General features: G+C 33.8%; 2 protein-coding genes across 2 annotated transcripts; both read right to left on the bottom strand.

The window, feature by feature from the left end:
- Nucleotides 1-4849: 4849 nt before the first annotated feature.
- On the bottom strand, nucleotides 4850-5692 carry LOC113707349 (17.3 kDa class II heat shock protein-like). Its single transcript, XM_027229628.2, has one exon. The coding sequence runs from the start codon at nucleotides 5528-5530 to the stop codon at nucleotides 5060-5062; it is 471 nt and encodes a 156-aa protein (XP_027085429.2). The 5' UTR covers nucleotides 5531-5692; the 3' UTR covers nucleotides 4850-5059.
- A 3546-nt stretch (nucleotides 5693-9238) lies between these two features.
- Nucleotides 9239-16531, bottom strand: LOC113706167 (uncharacterized). The gene is made up of 2 exons (XM_072062920.1): nucleotides 15956-16531; nucleotides 9239-9949 (listed from the first exon to the last, which is right to left on the bottom strand). Exons 1-2 carry the CDS (start codon nucleotides 16529-16531, stop codon nucleotides 9239-9241), a joined length of 1287 nt encoding a protein of 428 aa, XP_071919021.1.
- Nucleotides 16532-22327: the final 5796 nt, after the last annotated feature.

A 22327-nucleotide genomic window follows, 5' to 3' on the forward strand; every position in this document is an offset into this window, starting at 1 on the left:
AAGGAGATACTTTTCGTTTGAAGATGTGACTTCCTTGAATACCACCATTGTATCAAGACTAACCTGCAACAAAAGCAAGAAAAAAAGGAAAGTTTGGTTAAAATGACATGGTCGAAAACAGTAAAAGGCTTCTTGAATTTTGAGTGAATTTTTTATTGAAGTGGGTAATCGTGTCTCCTTCATGTACTCCTCAAGCCATAATATGGCTCTCGTGGGAGTTTGCGGTTGCATCTTCTTCAAATTGAGTGGTCGCACTCCCTTCGTGTACTCCTCAAGCCATAATATGGCTCTCGTGGGAGTTTGCGGTTGCGCCTTCTTCAAATTCTGGTTGCGCCATCTCTCATGTACTCCTCAAGCCATAATATGGCTCTCGTGGGAGTTGGCGGTTGCGCCATCTTCAAATTTTGGTTGCGCCATCTCCTTGGTACTCCTCAAGCCATAATATGGCTCTCGTGGGAGTTTGCGGTTGCACCTTCTTCAAATTTCTTGGTTGCACCTTCTTCATGTACTCCTCAAGCCATAATATGGCTCTCGTGGGAGTTTGTGGGAGTTTGCGGTTGCGCCATCTCCCAATTTTGGTTGCACCTTCTTCATGTACTCCTCAAGCCATAATATGGCTCTCGTGGGAGTTGGCGGTTGCACCTTCTTCAAAATTGAGTGTCCACCGTGTATGTTGTAATGAGGGATCCTCCCTTCGTGGCAAAAAAAAAAAAAAAAAAGGCACGAAAAAAAAAGAAAAAAAAATGGCATTGACAAGAAATAAAAGCCATAAGGTATGCAAATTACCCTGGTGTTGTGAATTCCAAGAGCTGTGGTCCTCAAATTGTTGACAAAATTAGAGCACCAATCTATTTCAAATGAAAGGTATGAGCACGAGATGCAACCTGAAAAAAAGAAAAAAAAAATCTCTTTGAGATCGTCCTTTGCAAAAAAAAAAAAAAAAAAAAAACAAGAGAAACAAAAAGAGAAAAGATCATGTTATGTGGAGACTACTGATTCAAGCTACAAGTTTTGAAGTGTCCCTACGAAATATTGTCCGTAGTGTGGCATTACCAAGTAGCTCTAGTGCAAGTGGTGCAAACGGGCAATAAGGAGGATCTATTAAATTCAAGCCCCGCAAAGTTATCCTGCGAAGATGTGCTCAATCAAGCTTTTATTTCTAGAAGGCTAATTGTTACAAAGTCACGAGTGTATCTGTTAGGCTATATGAGCTTATTAGATTGAGTAATTAAATACAATATAAATTGACGTGTGCAGCATGAATCCCAATTTGATATTATGGGTTGCATGTGCATTGGGTCAATTTGACGAAGCTACACCGTCGGAGTTTTGGTAACAATTAAAGTTTGACAAAACCCAATTTTCAGCAGCAACAAGTGCAAGAAAAAAAAAATTCCCAGCAGCAACAAGTGAAAAAAAAAAAAAATTTCCAGCAGCGGCAAACGTGAGAAAATTGAATTTCTTAGCAAGAAAGTTTTCAGATGAGATTGTGAGTTACCTGGGGTGAAGTTCGCAAATTGTAATTCACCAAGAAGGCTGGAAAATCTCAGTGCGATTGGAATAGTATCAAGATGAAAGCCGGAAAACCTCGCAAGCTTGAAAACTACGCAAATTGTAGTTCTTCAAGAAAGCTGTAAAACAACAAACAAAAGCTTGAATGGCCTTGGGATTGGATCAATTATTAATTGCAACATGAAGAAACCACTGGCCGAATAGTTGCGACACATGCAATCCTCTGTGCTTGGCTTCACTAGCTTTAGTCGACAAGCAACTAAAGGTAGCATGGCAACATGCAAATTTCAGCAAGGTTGAGGACAAATTAAAGTGAAGGCAAGATTGATTATTACCTGAACTGGCCGATCATTCTCTCTGAGGACAAGCCGGAGGTTACTATTAGTTTTGAAAAGCTTGAGCAAGCAGAGGTTCTGTATATAAAGGTTTTGGGAGCTAAGGAATAGGGAAATTGATTCCACTTTCGGAAAGGGAAAAAGAAATGATAATTTTGTAAGCTATGGTTTTGGCAGTAGGATTCGGTTTCGGAAGTTGTTAACTGGTCATTTCCAATTATATGTAAGCCGACTTTAGCAATTGCCAACCTGCTGCAGTGATACCCAATTGGACATTTTCATTCCTTATTTCCAAGCATTGCCGGTTACTTTAAACATTTGAGTAATCTTAGGAAGAGGAGCATTACTTCTGTTTTTGTTTTTGTTTTCTCTCCATTTTCGAGGTGCTCAACTTGGTGGAATTGGTTTTGGCAATTACCAATTCATTGCAAGTGCTCAATGAATTCGGCAGTGCTCAACGAATTTTGCTCAATTCCAAATGAATTCGGCAGTACTCAATTCGGCAGGCACTTGCCCAGTTACCAATTCATTGCAAGTGCTCAATGAATTCGGCAATGCTCAATTTGGAAATAAGTGAATGTGGTATGTTTCTAATTCTCTTGGAATCAATTGCAAGTCAAAAGGGAAAATGGGCTCCTGTCTCTTTAAAGCATTGAAGCCACGGCAGTATGATTCTATACATGAATCAATTGGAAGCTACAAGTTTCGGCAATTGTGCTTCTTTAAATCAAGCTTAAGAAATCAGTTCCAATTTGGAAGCCACAAGTTTCGGCAGTAGTACTTCTTTAAATCAAGTTTGAGAAATCAATTCCAATTTGGAAGCTACAAGTTTCGGCAATGGTAATTTCTTAAATCAAGCTTAAGAAATCAATTCCAATTTGCTTGTGAATCGGATTCGGCAGCCATCGATCTTGCTTCCTGGTTTGAAACCTCATGCAAGGTGGTGAAAGTTAACATGTTCGGCTGTCTAAGGTGTAAGCTCCATGATAATCATTCAATGGGAAGTTTCCACTGAATGATTTGGTGGCTATGTTTGATTAAGCGGTGCCATGGTCATAGAAAATTTTCCAAGTGCAATGAAACCAAATTGCAGTAGAAAGGTGATACCCCATTGGATGTTTCCATTTCTTACTTCAATATATCGCCGGCTACCATAAGCAATTACGTGAGTTTAGCAAGTGAAGCAATACATGTTTGACCGAACAATTGCCTAGAAGCTTAGTTGCCTAAAGGTCCGTGATTGGTGTCTTGGGATATTTGGAATTCTAAGATACAATAAGACCATCATTTGGACAACACCACTGCTTTGGCAATTACCAAATCAATGTAATGATGCAACTACAATTTTAGCACCTCGGGTTCAACTTCCAAAAGCAGCTATGACTTGAAACATAAGGAAGTTCGTGTATGTGAGTGCTTATAATAATTGGAATGTTAAGCTTCCTACTGATACTTCATTCAAGATTTGGCAATATCGGATTTGTTGACATCAGGCAAAGTGATAACAAAGGGAGACAAGATTTGGTCGTTTCCAAAAGTCCCCTACCAAAGAAAAAAAGGGCCAGTAAGAATTCTCATTGTCCAAGAAAAAGAAATGGATTGTCCAAGAAAAGGAAATGGATAGCGAGAAGATAGAAAACAATTGCCAATTGTCAAGGCTTTCCGATTGAGTGGCCATGCTTTGATTACTAAATGTTTAGGTGATGCAAGGCTCACAAAAGGTTCCAAATGCACGAGACTAATAGCAAGCAACAGATTCATTGTAATCATTTGGGTAATGATCCTACGCATTGCACCTTGGTGTAGACCACACGTGATTCAAGGGAAATCAGCCTCCTTTTATTAAAAAAAAAAATCAAGTACTTCAAGTCTCTATTTCAATTCTTGACAAGCAAGTCTCAATTGAGTCTTGAAGTGGGGGCATTTGTAGACAAGAAAATTTATTTAATTTATTTTAGTCAAGATTTATTTAAACTAAATCGATCTTGATTAAATTAAATTAAATTAAATTATAGAAGTCCATCATGTTTTGGACTGGCAAATCGGGCCAATATTATATGGGCTATTAAATCAAATTAAATCCATAATGTCCGTTTAAGTTGGAGTGAATTAATTGATTTATTAATTCACAGTGGACTATCTGGGTTGGCCCAATATTTAAGCCCAAGTTAAATGGATTTCTTGGGTAACAAGTGATCCAAAATGCAGGAAGATTCTGAGGGTTTTTTGAAGACCTAGCCTACATATTTTGACTATAAATAGAGGTCTTCCCTCAAGGCAAAGGGACACATAAGAAAAATCCCTAACTTTCGGAGAAACTCTGTCAAATTTTCTCAAGAGCTTTCTTCCTCAAATCCAAGTCCAATTCGAATCAAACAAATCCTCCTGTTATCGGTGTTGAAGACTTGAAGTTCCAAGTGTTTGACGCCATCATCAAATCAATTGTTTTCTATGCCAAAATTGTAGGAAGCACCCTGTCGATTGGAGAACAAGTCTTTTCGGCCCTTCAATTGAAGCTATTCGAAGAAAAGAATCAGGGGATTAATTTCTTTGATTCAAGAATTTTCAGAGATTGTAACCCGCTTATTATTTGATTTAATCAATTTGATATTTGTGCGAGTTTTCTTGTCTTTTATTTCAGGCAACAAAATTTGTGCTTACAGACGGCTTTCAAAAATTTTGTATGTATTTCTGGATTACTAACTGCGCAGATATCACTACTTATCCACTTCTTTGATGTTTCTTGGACACTGGTGTAGTGATCTTGCTCTCCCCGTCAGTCCCCTTGTCAAAATTGCGGGGGAGTCAAGTGGATGCTGTAAAAGAATTGAGGGTGGTCAGTTTCTTGACTACTAACAAAACCACAAACTAGAATAGAATTAGTGGTTTGACAAAAACACAGATTTTCTCTGAGACAGCGAATTAAGATCAATTGTCCAGAAGAATTATAGTCTCATTTGTCAAGGACTTCTCATTCGAGAGGACAACAGCAGCAGCACAGGTTATTGGCAACAACAGAATACTTTATTGCACCACTGAAAATTCAGCCCATAAAAACAAGGAAAGTTAACAAGAGACTAAACATGATCATCCATATGAAGTCATGTTCCAGTAGTACAGCACAATTCCTAATCTGATCTTAGAAGCCAAACATAACTACATATCCAAAACAGAAGATAAATCTTTCAACAGTAAAGCTGGGCCTTCCAACTTCAAACAATCTTGACCTCAATAACCTTGGGCTTCTTAGGCTCAGGAGGGGGCAATTTGTGGACGGTGACAGTCAATACCCCATCTTGGCAAACAGCAGAAATTGCATCGGTATTGGCGTTCTCCGGTAGCACGAATTTCCTCATGAACTTGCCGACCCTCCTCTCCATCCTCACGTACCTGGCACCTTCTTTCTCCTCTGCCCTCTTCCTCTCTCCGCTGACAACCAGCACATTGTCATCCTCCACCTGAACCTTGATGTCCCCCGATTTCAACCCGGGCATATCCACAATGAACACGTAGGAATTGGGATACTCCTTCACGTCGGCAGGGGTGGCGGCCATGGCCTTGGCGTCTCGGACGTAGGTCCTTGTGGGTGCATTGGCAATCTTGTCTCCATCTTCCGCGGCGTCAATTAGGTGGTGGAGGGCGTTAACCAGTGGAGCGTCTAAGCCCAGCAGTCTGACGTCCATTTTTCTCTCCGTGCTTGATGATTTGAGATGGGGATATCTTTTTCCGAATTTTGATTCCGAAAGGGATTGACAATGATTGTGTATTGGGTGGTTTTCTCTGGGACCTTTTTTGCTCAGTCGTGATGGTAGAAGCGATATTTCTGGCAGATATATATAGGTGGCGGAAGGTAGAAAACTGGAATTCGGAAGTTTCTAGAAGGGAAAAGAAGAAGAAGGAACCATGGAAATGGAAGGCTTCTAGAAGGATCTGCTTTGAATGGGTTTGAACTTTGAAGTTCTACAAGGTCCCAGAATGTAACGGATCTTCTGTCCCACACTCTGTGTCACACTCTATTCCACTTTTTGTTATATTGCTATTTTTCCTACATAAACATCATGTTTTAGCTCTTTTTTGTCTCCTTAAGATCCAATAACTATTAATTGAGTAATACACACAATTTAACAAACTCAAAAAATCAAAATGCATAAAAAAATGAGATTTTTTATGAATTTTTTTGCTATATTTTTTAATTTTCTATTATATATTGGTTTTTTGAAACTGCTGTATTTATTTTTTACTCAATTACTAGTTATTGGATCTTAAAGAGACAAAAAAGAGCTAAAACATGATGTTTATGTAGGAGAAATAATAATATAATAAAAAGTGGAACAGAGAGTGACACAGAGTATGGAACAGAAGATCCGTTGCGGTCCCAGAACGTGGCGGAATCATTTTTCATTTGGGATAATTCCGGAAACCACTTGATTTTTCTTACAATTTCACTCGGTTCTCCTTAGGCTTATGTAATTATACTTGTCACACCTTAATATAGCAAAGTACCTCTGATTCTCTTCACTGGTAAACAATTCATAGTTTAAGGCAATAAATTTATCAAATCCAAAAAAAAAATCCTAATTTTCTGTCTTGTGTTTATTTTTGTTAACCTCTTTCTAAGATATTCTACTGCTATGTTATTTTTTTATTATCTTTAGTTTTATGGATATTATCAAATTGAAATTACAAAATTAACAGAGGGAGCAAATTATTTGTCAAACTAGAAGAAAATGAAAAGATCTGCGGTGATAGAGAAATAAAGAATGAAATTAATGATTGAAATAAGAAGAAGCTCCAAAGATGTGGAATTTATAATATTTTGTCTATTATCAAGAATTTTTTTATAAAATGTCAATAATTTGCTTAAGGATGTCTTTTATTATATTTGTAATTAATAGTTATGATTTTATTGTGGAGGTAGAATTTCTTATCTATTTCTTATATATTAATATTTTTAAGGATATAGGAGTGCATTAATGGTAGTTCTAGATTAGACTAAAGATGCTTTTGATAAAACTGAAGTATGAAAACTGAAATATAAAATACGAAATTTGAATTTATTAAGTTATTGAATTGATAAATATTAAATTAGATACACTTGAGTGTATGTCACATTCAGTGATAAGTAAATAACTTATCACTTATTTTTTTGAGCAAGTTTTAAATAGGAAATTTAATGCTACTTAATAAATTTAGATGTTTAATTTTTGATTATCAAACAAATCTAATCATATTAACTTCTAAATCCATTAAATTTAAGTATTAAATTGGGTTATCAAATAGGGTCTAACTTGTATTGGAGAGGTGTTAGGGGCAATGAGATTTAATTTTAAGGTATAAAATTGGTTGTCAATGGGGTGAAAGGGTGTGTGTGCATGTGTAATTTTTTTTCGTGACAAGTGTTGATAATGTATATGCAATTTGAAATCTTTTGGACGGCTATTTGGATTTGTAAGTGGAGTTTATGCTTGAGTAATTATTGGTGGTTAGAATAATGGATTTTGTACATAGTGTGGAAGAAGGTGATACAGTATATTGTATTTTTCTCTTTTAATTTTGTATCTAAGGGTAATTTAGAATTTTTGAGAATAATCTAACTTATTGAACCTATATTATCATATAAAGAGAAATTTATTTGAGTAGTCACTAAACTTTTTGAATAGTTGAGTTTTGGCCACTCAACTATTAATAATACGTTTGTATCCACTAAACTATCAGAAGTGTAAATTTTGGATCACTTCGTCTAATTTTACCGTTAATTTTGTCATGTCCAACTATTAATAGTATATCTCTTCAAACGTGCGAACCCTTATATTTGACAGAATTAACGGTGGAATCAAACGGAATAACTCAAAGTTTTTACTTTTAATAGTTCAATGGGTAAAAATATACCATGAATAATTGAATGGCCAAATTTTGACTATTCAAATAGTTCAGTGGCTGCTCAAATAATTTGCTCTTATATAAATAGTAAAAGTATGCAAATTATATGTAATTTTTAAATTTTGAAGGGAGCTTTTTGTAACTATTAAAAATCTCAAGTGATGTTTGTGAAATTATCCCTTTTCATTTTGCATGCTGATTACTTCACTTCTTGCCTATTTCTGGGTTTATCCTTATTTTTAGCATTTTTTTTGCCCATTAAGTGCAGGACACAAGTGTTTCTTGATGGATGCTTAGTCAAAACTGCCAAAAATTGACTGATTGCATGCAGTTCAGTTTTACCTTTTTTTTAAATTTATTTTTATTTTCTTTTTTGTACAAGTAAAATTTTAAACTTACAAATGAAAATTTTAAAATGTTTTGTTATGGAATAAAAATTTGATCGAAAGATGAACCAAACCGAAAGCAAAAGATTGAAGAGTGCAAAATTTATTACTATATGGGATGAAACAAAGAAAAGAAATACGGCAATTGAATCCATTGATACCATGCTTCGGACAATCCTTTTGGTGGAAAAGTCTTGGTTTACTGCCTCCAAGACAATGCAGCCCAAAGACCATACTGTACCACTAGCAGCCCAAAAGAGCACAAGAAATCTTGAAAGTTAGCTGCAATATTGAGCTAACTTAACTACGTACGCAGGTTAAAAGAGTTTGGCAGCTTATGAGGCCATCAATTTCACTCATCCTCCTCCATATTAACTGACTTGAATAGGTGAATTCGACCCCTAAACACATTAGTCATAGAAGATGATTCTGGCTAGTCTAACTCTTTTAACTCTAGCAGGACAACTAATTAATCAAACCTCAATGGATACTCAAAGAAGACAACCCTCCTCCGACCTTTTTTGGTTCCAGTCAAAGACTCTCAGAGATACATGACCAGTATACAGCCAATTATTGGTCCATCAAGCATGGGTTCAACCAGTTCTGGTGGTTATACGACCATGCACCCAATGCTTGAACCATTTTATCCGGGCTTTCCAATTAGATATTGTGAGAAGAATTTACGGCTTCAACAAACAAAAGTTTTGAATGCGATGATTTATTATATCTTGTGCAGAAGAAAAAATATATTATAATGATTTGATATATGTGAGGTAAAAAAAAATTAATAAATGTGTTCATGGAAAACTTTAAAAAAATTTTTGGAGAAAAATTACAATCCAAACAGAGGATAATTTATTACGGCAGTATATGGAGAATAGGATTCAGAGTTTGATTTATTCATTGCTCAAACTTGAAATTAATATGTGGTAGTAAAATGGATACCCTGAAACTTTAATTAATGGCGTTACATTACACTGTTTAAATGCAAAATGACAACTTTTGGGCAATCCACACCGCACGACGCCACACCAAATTGCTTGGTTGGCGTGACTATTAATTGTCCAATTGAATTGGCATTGGGAAAGCTAACAAGCACTACACATGAGCAGCAGCAGTATCAAGTCAACTACTACTAAGGATTGCCGGGGGCATCTCTGCATAATTAAGCTGTACTGCGGTTTCCTTCTTGAGCCTCTTCCGAACAACTGCGATAACCAGTATCCCACTAACAGCCCAAACACCATAGACAAGTATGATTTCCGTCCAATCCGGGCTTCGTCTTATTTTGAAGCCTTTAGGGTATAGCATAAGGATTGATATGTAATAAGCAGCCGCTAGTGTGAGAATTGCTAAGTGGAGGAGAAACGACAGCAGAAACAGAGCCAGCCATCCAGTAAACTCACAGATGGTGATGAAGATTGTCAACAGAGCTGCCACAAAGGCCGTTGTGGATGTGACAACGAAAAGGTCATATGTCTGGGGACGAGTGTGTGCCATTACAGCTTCTCCTGCTCTGCGTGGATTTGGCACTGGATTACCATGTGAATCTGCTATTAGGTCGTCTTGCCAAGCTCCTCCTGGAGGGCTTATTGCAGCCTGAAAAGCCATTGTCGCAATAATTGAGCATGCCACCTGTATCCAACTACGATGCTCGCGTACTAAATCCTGTAATCCTGTAGAAAAGTCGCTTGTCTTGGCGGCAGCAACTTTGAGACATCGTGCAATTTCCGAATTGATATTGCCAAGTCCGCGTAAGACGTCTAACGCTGATTTTCCATTTGCGTCCCTGGCATTCACTTTTACTCCGATCTCCTGCAATATGTACTTCACAGTCTGCATGCAAATTTTTTTCAGCTTGTTTGTTAGACTGGCTGCTTAAGGACTCATAACCAAGTACACAAACTAGGCCAGTTAAGGTCACAAGTTGCCAAATTTCCAATTGTATATTTATGTGATTGGATTTGATAAAATAGATTGCTAGCAATTTAAAGTTTCATTCGGGATCACTGCATTAAAATTTTGCGCCAAATAAAACTGGATCATAATTTCAATTAAGCCAGCGTGATTTTAAACTTGTTAAAACTGTGCAGTTCTTGGAACAGGTTTTAGAAAAATTTAATGCTATTTTCTGTTTCAAAATATGTTTTGAAAAGATTGGAAACTTTATTACTTAGTACCTGAAAATTGCTTCTTGGAATTTTTGTCATTCAGAGTAACTCTTAATCCAAAAGAAGATGTAACATTTTTCTTTTTTTCTGGACTAGTGCAATTTATGCACACAACTTAGCCTGTCTTGTCTCCGTGTGCTTGGATGGTTAGGTGTGATCAATTTCCAGAGAAGGAGAACAAACGGAAAAAGTAGGTAAAATTGAAAGAACAAAAGAAAAATAATATGAGAAAAATAATAAGAGAAAGCATGGAAGAAAAACTTGGAAAGGGCAAATAACACTATAAATTTGCTTGACGGGGAATAATACTACAGGAAAAGTCTGAAGTAACGATCGTTATGGTAACGAAACTGTTTTTACCTGATACAACAGGTAAAAACACTTTTAGCGACCATTTGATTACCTGTTGTACTGGTCATTTAAATAAAATGGTATCTAAAATTTTGGTTAGTAAGTTTTACATAAAAAGTAGTAAATTAACTCAATAAATGAGTAACTTTTATGTCTCAAAAAGTAAATTTGAATAAATATGGAACTTACTTTTTTTTTGAAGTAAATTACTACTCTATATCCAAAACTTACTTTTTGGAGAGTAAGTTTAGTTCAAGTAATAGTAAGTTTTTATAGATTAATAGTAAATCTTGTTGATAGAATAGTAAATTTGGTTAATCATCAAAACTTACTAGTTTGTGGCATAAATTTACTATTTTACTTAAAGAAACTTATATGAAACAAGTATTAGGGAGTTTATTTGAAATAATGCTAAGATTTTTTTTATTAATAATTGAACCTTAGTATTATAGTTAGTAATTACTCGTAATGTAAATGTATGATACACAATTATACGTATCATTTATAAATGTTATATGTTTTAAGCATTTTAAATATACTATGATTTTTTTTTTTTTTTGCATATGGCCTTATAAAATATGTAAGAATAATTTGTCATATTATAAATTTTGAATTATTTTTTAATTTGTGAAATGTTAGAAAGTTTGGATGATAGTAACAACAAATCTTTCGAGTAATATATAGAATTGCAGTTATCTATACATCACAATTTTCATATATTGACACCTATGAACACCTATGAATATAATAAAATGGTACACAATTTGCATATATTAATGCCTATGAATTTAATAAAATAGAAAATCTTAATAAATTTATTTTCTGGGTCACAAGTATAAAAATTAAAGTTGTATTAACATAGCATAATCTTTGAAAATTATAGTAAAATTACCCATATGTTAGGTTCTGTGACTTTCAAACATACTTTGTATCATTTACATTATGGATTTGTATCCATATGTTTTCTATCAAACTATTTTTTTTATTGGCAAATTGTATGTAAATTATTATAAAATGTCATTTTATAATCATCATAATTTTTTATAGATGTATTTTATGTAAACTGTTAAAATTATGAATTCACAAACGACTAAATCTAACTACTTTATGGCATATATTAGTCTAAATAACTAAAAAATTACTGTAATCATGTGCACGTTGATTGTTGAATTGAAATTTCTTTTATTACTAGTACAAGTTCTTCTAATCAAAGCAAAATAAAATGAAATATCTTTTCCTTTTGTATGCAGTAGTTATGCTTAATAGAAAATTATTAACCCATTTTTACAATACATAATTTCTCCTAAAAGTAGTAACATTTTCCATGACCTCTAACCTTGTCAATAATACTAACCACCGACATGTAGATAATCTTGAAAGCAAAAGCCATCAATATGACAAACAAAAAATGTTTTCATGCTGAACGAAAAAAATTGTGATTCTATATAGAATCGAAAAAATTCATCATGAATGAGAATGAATTGCAAAGTTATCACATTTCTAATTTCATATGCATCCAGAATTTCACGCAGCATTAGTTTAGAAGAACTTTCCTTTTTCACACTAATATTTTACACCACAATCAATTGAGCACCAATTTCCATTTTTTTAAGTAGCTATTATTTATTTTATTACTTATGTTAACTATTTACATATAAAATAATAGCAATAAAATGCCAATCCTCAAATCAATGAAACTTCAATTATTGTTAATAAAACTAATTTTGCATTGATAAAAATTAGTCTACAGAATCAAAAGTCAATGGCAACAATTGCTAAAATATAGCAATTTTTAATTATGGGAAAATAAACAACTAAGTTCCCAAAATATTTCACTTTTATGTTTAAAAAAATCTCAACTTGTTGATTAAATTCAAAATAATTCTATTGTCAAAAATATTTTTTTCTCAAATTAACTTTCATGATTAGATGTGAGATACAAATATGGTAAAGTATCCCTCATACGTATGTCATGGATATTTCAGACTTTTAGTAAAAAAAAATTTTGTTGTTAAAATAACATTGTATCATAGTATACTAATTATTTTAGGACCATTTTATACGTGAACTAAATGTAATTTAAATTCTACAATAGATTATATATGCATTTCATTTTCATTTATAATTATTGGATCCTATTCTTATGAACAATCTCCCAAGGAAAAAAAATCCAGATCATACTGATTTTCTTATATTAATTGTTATATATTTTGTCATTTTTATTATTATATTATTTCTCATTTGTTTAGGCTTTTACTCTTATTATTTCTTGTGTCTCAGATGTAAATTTATTAAAACTTTATCATCTTATTATATTCATAGGTGTTAAATTATAAAAATTTTGATATATAAACAAGTAATATTCTATATGTAACTAGGAAGATTTGTTGTTATTGTTATCCAAACTTTCAAACTTTTCAAAAATTGAAAATGATTAAAAACTTATAATACGACAAAATTTTATTACATATTTACAAGAATATGTGAAAATTCAAATTCTTTTTCATAGTATTTTAAAATATATAAATAATTTTTTTAAATTATACCTATAATCATGTATTATACATGTATATTATGAGTACTTACTAACTAAGGTACTAAGAATTAATCATTAATAAAACATCTTATTGTTATTTCAAATAAATTTCCTAATACTAGTTTGAAATATGTTTTAAAGTAAAATAGTACATGTGTCCCATAAATCAGAAGTTTTGATTATTAATCAATTTTACCATGTTATCAGTAAGAATTACTATTTATGTATAAAAACTCACTATTACTTGAATTAAACTTACTCCCTAAAAAGTAAGTTTGGGATATAAAGTAGTAATTTATTTATTTAAAAAGTAAGTTTAATATTTATTCCAATTTACCTTTTGAAGTATAAAAGTTACTAATTTATTACTGTTAACTTACTATTTTAGATGGGAAACTTACTTTCTTATTTTTAAGTGTTATCCTATTTAGGTGGATAGGCCTATCAAATAATCAATGGTCGCTAAAAGTAAATCAAAAATAAATAAATAATAGTCATATAAGTGTTATCCTATTTATGTTTCAAAAAGTAAATCGAAATAAAAAAAAAAGTTACTTTTTAAAAAAAATAAATTACTACTTTATATTCGAAACTTACTTTTTGGAGAGTAAGTTTAGTTCAAGTAATAGTAAATTTTTATAGATTAATAGTAAATCTTGTTGATAGAGTAGTAAATTTGGTTAATCATCAAAACTTACTAGTTTGTGGCATAAATTTACTATTTTACTTAAAGAAACTTATATGAAACAAGTATTAGGAAGTTTTTTTAAAATAATGCTAAGATTTTTTTATTAATGATTTAAAATTAATATTATAGTTAGTAATTGTTGGTAACATAAATGTATAATACATTATTGTATGTATTCTTCATAAATGTTTTGTGTTTTAAGCATTTTAATAAATGTATGTATCATTTACAAATGTTACATGTTTTAATAAATTTATTTCTAGGTCACAAGTATAAAAGTTAAAGTTGTACTAATGTAGCATAATCTTTAAAAATTATAGTAAATTTACCCATATATTAAGTTTTGTGAGTTTCAAATATATTTTGTATCATTTACAATATGGATTTATATGCACATTTTTATCAAAATTATTTTTAATTGGCAAATAGTATGTAAATTATTAAAAAATGTCATTTTATAATAATCATAATTTTTATAGGTGAATGGTATATAAACTGCTAAAATTGTCAATTTATAAATGAGTAAATCTTACTACTTTATGGCATATATTAGACTGATCAACTAAAAAATATTACCTTAATTAAATGTACGTTGGTTGTTGATTTGAAAGTTGCACCCTTGACTATTTCATTATTACTACCACAAGATTTTCTAATCAAAGTAAAACAAAATCAAATATCTATTCCTTTTATATGCAGTATTTATGGTTAGTAAAAAATTAATAAACCATGATTACATTTCATAATTTCTAATGAAATTAGTAACATTTTCTAAATAAATTAGAATAATTTGTAAAATATGTTATTTTTTTTACCAATATAATCAAAAGAAATTTGCACTCTTAAAAAGCAAATGGGAAGAAAGGACGATGGCATAAGTATAAATGTGAGCAACTATATATATATCACATCATGAGTTTAGGTTTGATTTGTTCAAAACAACGGTAATTTATTTGTTAGTAGATATAAAATGCATATTATTTTTCTGCATATGGAAAATACAATTTCATATATACTAACCATTAACAGAATATGTAGTTTGAACACGATCAATTGAGCTCATATTTCATTTGTTTAGTTATCATTTATTTTGTTACTTAGGTTGAATATTTACATTTGAATAGAGTATTGATATCAGAGCTTCAATTATTCCCAATGACACTAATTTTATGCTGATAAAAGTTGGTCTAGACAATTAAGTGTCAATGACAACAATTGCTAGAATATATTTTTTAATTTTTTTTGAAAAATGACAAAAAAATTACACTTTTTTTGTGAAAATATCAAATTGTTAATTCAATTCAAATTAATTTTATAATAAAAAATATTATTCCTCAAAGTAGTTGCTTAATTCATATCTATGCCCGTACTAGTGTCGAATGGATAACTAAAATAAGAAATTGCAACAAAATATAATGTTACAATAAAGGTGCAAATAGGTAGGACTTTTGCTAATTTTAACCCAAAATGATAAAAAAGATAGGCTTTTTCGTAGTTTTGAATTCAAAAGTGTTGTGGTTGTGATAGAATTCTTTGTTAAAATTTGAAACGGTTCAGAATTTCAGAGATAAGTGACAAGGTGATTTTTTACTTAAATATGAAAATTTTTTACTTTTAGTATTAGTAAGTTTAATTTAAACAAAAGTAAATTTTGTCAAATAATAAGTAAGTTAAATTACTCAAAGTGTAAATTTCTATTTCTGACTAAAACTTATCTTTCAGGCATATACTTACTAGTTTTAATTAAAAACTTACTAAAGTTAATATTAATTAGTTTAATATAATATTTAAAAAGTCGTTAAAAAATTTGATCTGTCACTAAAGGTAATAGAAACCTATAATAGTAGGTTTCCCTAATATCGTTACTATAACTATAGGTACTGTAGCATTTTCCTAATACTATATCCTTGTTTGACCCAAAAAAAAAAAAGGGAAGAGAATAATTGCTATACTTTTGGTATTGTTCATTATTACCACAAAATCCTTCTCAACAAAAATTAGAAAAACAAAAAACATTGCAAAAGATAAAAGGGAAAAAAATGAAATAAAAAACTTATCTATAAAAAAAATGAAAAAAGAAAGAAAAAAAATTTTACCTCATGTTGCTCATAGTATATGGCCAGGTGCAATATGGTCATGCCATCCTCATTTTTTGCATTCACAAACTCTGGATGTTTTAGTATGCCGACCAGCGTCTTCAATGCTTCCAGCTGATTGTGTTTGACGCAGAGGTGCAAAATGGTTCCCCCGCCGTCTGTCTTCTCTAGAGCTGCTTGAAATACCTGCAAGACTGCCACTCTTCCATACATGGCAGCAAGATGCAAAGGGTTTCTGCCATCTCGATCACGGGCCAAACACATAGAATGAGCAGAATTGGCTTGAGATCCTGCATCAAGTAGCCCTTGCAAGATTTCCAATCTGCCATACATGGCAGCAAGATGTAAAGGGTTTCTGCCATCTTGATCACGGGCCAAACACATAAGATAAGCAAAATCAACTTGTAAGATTGCTTTTACAAAATCTACATGGCCCAATATTGCTGCTATGTGAAGAGGATTCTTATCCTCGCACTTCAAAGCAGCTTTAGCAAGAGCAAGTGGATCTTCTTGAAGCAACTGACAAAGAGCGGTAACATCTCCTTCCAATGCTGCATCACAAAGCCTCCTGTCCATTTGTCACCCTCCAGTCCCCTGTTTTGTGGTCTTAACCTAAGTTGTTTCACGACGCAGCAAAAGATTTATTACTACAATATATGGGGTGGCAGTCCCGATTGAGTTGTAGTCTTCTCAAGTCTTTGTAAATTCCATAGGATTTTCTTTTAAGACGCGTATATGAAATGAGACAAGGACACAGGTCTTTTCTTGTAAATATAAATATATATCCTGGTCGTTGTCACAGTATTCAAGGCAGCTTCAGAGATGCTTCAGGGGACATACTGGTGACTCCTAGTTGACTTGATGGTAATCTCAAGACTTTGTACGGTCCAAAGGATTTTCTTTAAATTTGGGATTTCACAGTGTCTTAATTCAGTAAAGAATGGCGGTACATCGCATGAGAAACGGAATCAGGTGCTGAGGGAAGGAGCGGAACAATCATCCATGCAAACGTTCTGGATGGAATAAAACAAAGATCTTTTATAACGTGGATATTATGTTCAATTATCATTTATATGAGCCCTATAAGTTAATTAAGTTAGAATTACATATCATTATCTCGTCTTTACAATTTAAATTTTTGCCTTGTTGATAAAATCTGAGTCATAAAAGGTTTCTTGGCAAGAACACTTCTGGTGGCTATGAAGAATTGAGAACACTTCTGAGTCATAAAGGACCTGTTTGAGAAGAATTGAGAAAATTCTATATCATGTGCCCGTGATTGGCGATGAAAGTGGGGCTAGGGAGCGGAGAAGAATTGATAAAAAAAAAAAAAAAAAAAGCTAATGCGAGGATCCGTCCACAATGGAAGTGGGAAGGAAATTGAATTGAAATATAACTTGGGGCCATGCATACCGAATAATTTTGGATTAATTATTTTAAACTCATGATTTCAGCTCAAAAAGTAATTGGACTAGCCAGTGAGCTCGGGACATTACAAAAAAATATCAAAGCAAACCTTTCTGTGGTCTCTGGTAAGGACGAGTCTAGGACCAGTGCTGCACCTCTAGAACTTGCAAGATTAATGCCATATTAGATCTTGAGTTCAGAGCTCGTACAAACTACATTTAAAATCTGAGAACTTGTAGAATCTATTGAGCAAAGTGCCATGTTGAACGGGAGTCATATTTAAAACCTGTACGGGAGTCATATCTAAAGTCTGAATACAATCAAGTGTGAACAGTTTGAATTGTGACTAGATTTTTCAAGCATGCAAAGTCTCTTAAAGTGAGGCACAAAGCCCGGCCTTAAGTAGGGGGAGAGGACAATTTGAATTGTAACCGGCTTTACCAGAATGCAAATGAGGCACAAAAATTTTTAGTGGGGCACAAAGCCCTTCAGTGGGATGAATGTGAGGATCCGTCCCACATGAAAAGTGACCACTAATTAAAATATCTTAAAGGGCAAATTATATTTTACCTTCCTGTGGTTTAGTATTTTTTTACATAATCCTCCTATAATTTCAAAAGCTATATATAACCCCTCATGGTTTGGATTAAAGTGTCAAACCGACGAAAATAGTCATTCGTAACGGAACTTCTAGAAATGTCGTAATTACCCTTATAAATACATGGCGCGCTAATCCGGTATGATTTTTATATTTTATTATATAACCCCTTTATGGTTTAATACTTTATCATATAATTCCTTTATAGTTTTCAAAATATACACATAACTCCCCTTGGTTAATAAATAATTTTCAACTTTACATAAGGGTATTTTAACATTTTAGGTGACTCCGTTACGAATGATCATTCCCGTCACTTTGACACTTTAATCCAAACTATGAGGGGGTTATATATAATTTTTGAAACCATAGAGGGGTTATGTAAAAAAAAAAAAAAAGGCTAAACCACAGGCGGCTAAAGTGGAATTTGCCCTATCTTAAATATTGGCGTGTCTGTGACTTTTGACTCCACTGGCGGATCTGTCTGACGGGGTAGTAGAAAAGCAGAAGAAGAATGTGATCGGCGAAAAGAATTCAACGAAAACCGTTGATCGTGAAGGACCAGGAAAGACATGGTGTTTGGTTCGAACGTGATCAATAAGAAAACCCCAAACAAATATGACGTCAAGAAAGAAGAAGTGAATAAATTTGAACCATTGACGGGAAGGGAAGATGTTATAGGTTCAGGAGGCTGATTATTGGATATATAATTTTTTTACGGTTTGTACTAGTTTGTGGTTCTCTGAGTTATGGCCTATGCAACTAAGCTGTGCTCTTGTAAATCAATCGTTTCCATGCTCGAACCATTTACATCCCTGATCCTGTGCACCACTGATTTCATTCAAGTCTCCGTGCTTTAATTTCCTTGTACCTAATTAATGGATGCTAGTGTAACTCCTCCATGCATAGTTGCAATTCCAAGCTGCGTAATATGCTAAATAGCTAGGCCTTCTAATTTTCTTCCAAGAGGAGCAGAATTAATGGATGCAGACCGAGAAAGAAACTGCCATTCTGCAAAGCTGCCGCTGTCCCGGCTGATTATTTGGCAAGGAAATTCCTGCTAATGTTGTCGGACCGAGGAGTGGCATCTTCAAATTGTCGGACCGCCTTCTTCATTCTGCAAAGCTTGTTGCAAACAAGAATATCTGCGAGCTATGGCTCGCTCCAGAGTTCTGTCCTGTGATTAATGATGGACCAGGGGATGAGCATCTTCATGTTCACCTTCTTGGTGGACCCGGAATGAACTGGCCACCAGTTCAAATCTGTGTTTTTAAACTCGGACCGGACCGGCCGGTCCGACCGGTTGAACCAGGAACTGGCCAAGTGTTCGGTCCGAGCTATCTTAAAAACTCGGATTGGTCAAGACTCGGTCAAACCCCGGTTTTGACCAGATTTAACCGGAAACCTGAAGAACCCCGTACGAACCGGGTTTTTCTTATTCTCCATTTTTAAATTCTTTTTTACCCTTCCTGACCTCTTAACCCCAAATCCTTGTGAGCTCTGCCTCCTCCGCAAATCCATTTTCACTCTTTGACTTCAATTCAAGCATGAAAAATCAATGTTTTACCCCTTTTTTAAAATAAGATATAATCTTAGATCTTGTATTCAAAAGAAAAAAAAAGACCCAAAAATGCAAAAAAAAAAGCGTGGAGAAGAGAACAGTTTGCAGAAATCAGATAAAAGCATGATATTTCATGGGTTTGAGAACAAATAACTAATAAAATAAGAATGAAAATGAAATAAAAAAAAAAAAGATGAAGAAGAAGAAAGGAGTTGCAGAATGGCGTGGAAGATGAAGAAAGGAGTTGCAAGAAGATGAAATGACACCGTCAGGAGTAGAGGAAGAAATGAGAGGTGTGGCGTGGGGTCAAACTTCAAAGCACTTTCATCTGATATAGGATCAAAACATTTTCAATATTATGTTTTGATCCTTAAGTTGTTAAAAACTATTAATATACCTCAAATATTTCATACTTTATAAATATTGTCCTAAAGTTTGGTGTTATTTTTTAATCAAGTCCATAATTTTAATTCTAAACTTGTTAATATTCATTAAATAATATAAATTGCTCCTTGATTATTCTAATTTCTTTGTATTTTATTGTTAAATACATTTGAAACATTAAACATATATGAATATACCTTTGTTAATATTAACATGATCTTAGATATTTTAAATATAATATTTTAATTTCTAAATAATTTTTATTTATGACGTCATCTGATTTAACCCCCGGTCGAATCCGGTCAAACCCATTGACCCCTGACCCTGACCGAGTCGATACCCGGTCCGAGTCTGAAAACATAGGTTCAAATGCCTTCTAGTTCATGTGAAAATTATGCCTTGATGGAGCAGCGCCTAAAATAGTAAAATGTTGCTTCCCTAGTCGAAACATGGCCCAGAATACAATGTCAAACAATCTGTTCTTTATATTCATCGTCATGAAATCAGAAATTACAAAATGCCATCGGTCAACTCATAACTGTTGATATTAATTAATGTGTCAGAACACCCGTAGATTAATTTGTCATAGATTTATTATGATCAATGATGGCCTTAAAAAAAAAAAAAAATTGTAAACATATTTCTGGATTACTAAATGCGCAGATATCACTACTGCAGAGGCCCCTACTGCAGAGGCCCTGTCCTGGATCTAGACACGTGGCAGCCCAATTATGATCGAGTTGGGCCTCGATTCCAGGCCCCTGACAACAGTCCTGGGCCCCGCCGCTGCTAGGGCTCCAGAAGGGCCAGAGGACCATCCCGCAGAGGTCGGAGGAAATTCCCCTCGGCGCGGGATAAGGGCTATACCGGGCAAGTCCCGAAACGTACGGAGGTCGGACTCTCGAACAGGTATAAATGGTGATGCCCACCACCCACACAAGGTACGTTCACTATTGGCACATTACTCTCGGCTGCTTAATTCCCTTAAACCTCATCCACCGGAGAACTAACTTGACCGTCGGAGTGCTCTCGGGGACGACCTCGGGGCCCCCTGTTAGATTACCCTGTTGTCTGTCTTGCAGGCTTGGGACCAGCTCTACCCATCAGCACACCGAGTTCATCAGTTCAGCTCGGACGGTCCGGGGAAGCTCAATGCTTCTTCAACTACATATCCAATTCTTCGATGTTTCTTGGACATGGTGCAGTGATCTTGCTCTCTCCTTCAGTCCCTTGACGAAATTGCTGGGGAGTCAAGTGGATGATGTAAAAGTATTGGGGGTAGTCAATTTCTTGGCTACTAACAAAATCACAAGTTCACAACCTATAATAGGATTATTGGGTTTCCCAAATTTTCTCTGAGACAGCAAAAATTAAGATGTCAAGAAGAATTATAGTCTCAATTGTCAAGGACTTCTCATTCGAAAGGACAGCAGCAGTAGCACAGGTTATTGACAACAATAGAATACTTTATCGCACCACTGAAAATTCACAAGTACTTTTTTATTTTTTTGTAAAATGTCAATAATTTGCATAAGGATGTCTTTCCTTAGATTAGTAATTATTAGTTATGATTTTATTGCGGGAGGTAGAATTTATTATCTACTTTTTAGAATTATTTAGTTACCATTTTTCATGCTGATTACTTCTTTTCTTGCCTATTTTTCATTTTATCCTTATTATTAGCTTTTTCCCCACCCCCTTTACGTACAGGACGCAAGTGTTTATTGATGGATGTTTAGTCAAAATTGCCTCAAGCTGACTGATTGCATGCAGTTCAGTTTCACCTTTTTTAATTTATTTTTATTTTCTTTTTTGTACAAGTAAAATTTTAAGCTTTACAAATGAAAATTTTAATTTTTTTTGTTATGGAATAAAAATTTTATCGAAAGATGAATCAAACCGAAAGCAAGAAGATTGAAGAGTGCAAAATGTATTACTATATGGGATGCAACAAGAAAGAAATATGGCAATTGAATCCTTTGATACCATGCTTCGGACAATACTTTTGCTGGAAAAGTCTTGGTTTACTGCCTCCAAGACAATGCAACCCAAAGACCATACTGTACCACTAGCTGCCCAAAAGAGCACAAGAAATCTTGAAAGTCAGCTGCAATATTGAGCTAGCTTAACTACGCACGCTGGTAAAAAGAGTTTGGCAGCTAATGAGGCCATCAATTTCACTCATTCTCCTCCATATTAACTGACTTTAATAGGTGAATTCAACCCTTAAACACATTAGTCATAGAAGATGATTCTGGCTAGTCTAACTCTTTTAACTCTAGCAGGAGAACTAATTAATCAAACCTCAATGGATACTCAATGAAGACAACCCTCCTCCGACCTTTCTTGGTTCCAGTCAAAGGCTCTCAGAGATACATGACCAGTATATAGCCAATTATTGGTCCATCAAGCATGGGTTCAA

The sequence above is a fragment of the Coffea arabica genome, chromosome 8c (assembly GCF_036785885.1).
Source record: "Coffea arabica cultivar ET-39 chromosome 8c, Coffea Arabica ET-39 HiFi, whole genome shotgun sequence".
NCBI classification, from domain to species: domain Eukaryota; kingdom Viridiplantae; phylum Streptophyta; class Magnoliopsida; order Gentianales; family Rubiaceae; genus Coffea; species Coffea arabica.

Bases quoted from the DNA above. Each gene is read 5' to 3' on its own strand.
- LOC113706167 (XM_072062920.1), bottom strand. From the start codon at position 16,531: ATGGACAGGAGGCTTTGTGATGCAGCATTGGAAGGAGATGTTACCGCT. The intron at 9,950-15,955 runs GTAAAATTTTTT...ATTTGCATGCAG, and splicing joins TATACTATGAGCAACATGAG to ACTGTGAAGTACATATTGCA.
- LOC113707349 (XM_027229628.2), bottom strand. From the start codon at position 5,530: ATGGACGTCAGACTGCTGGGCTTAGACGCTCCACTGGTTAACGCCCTC.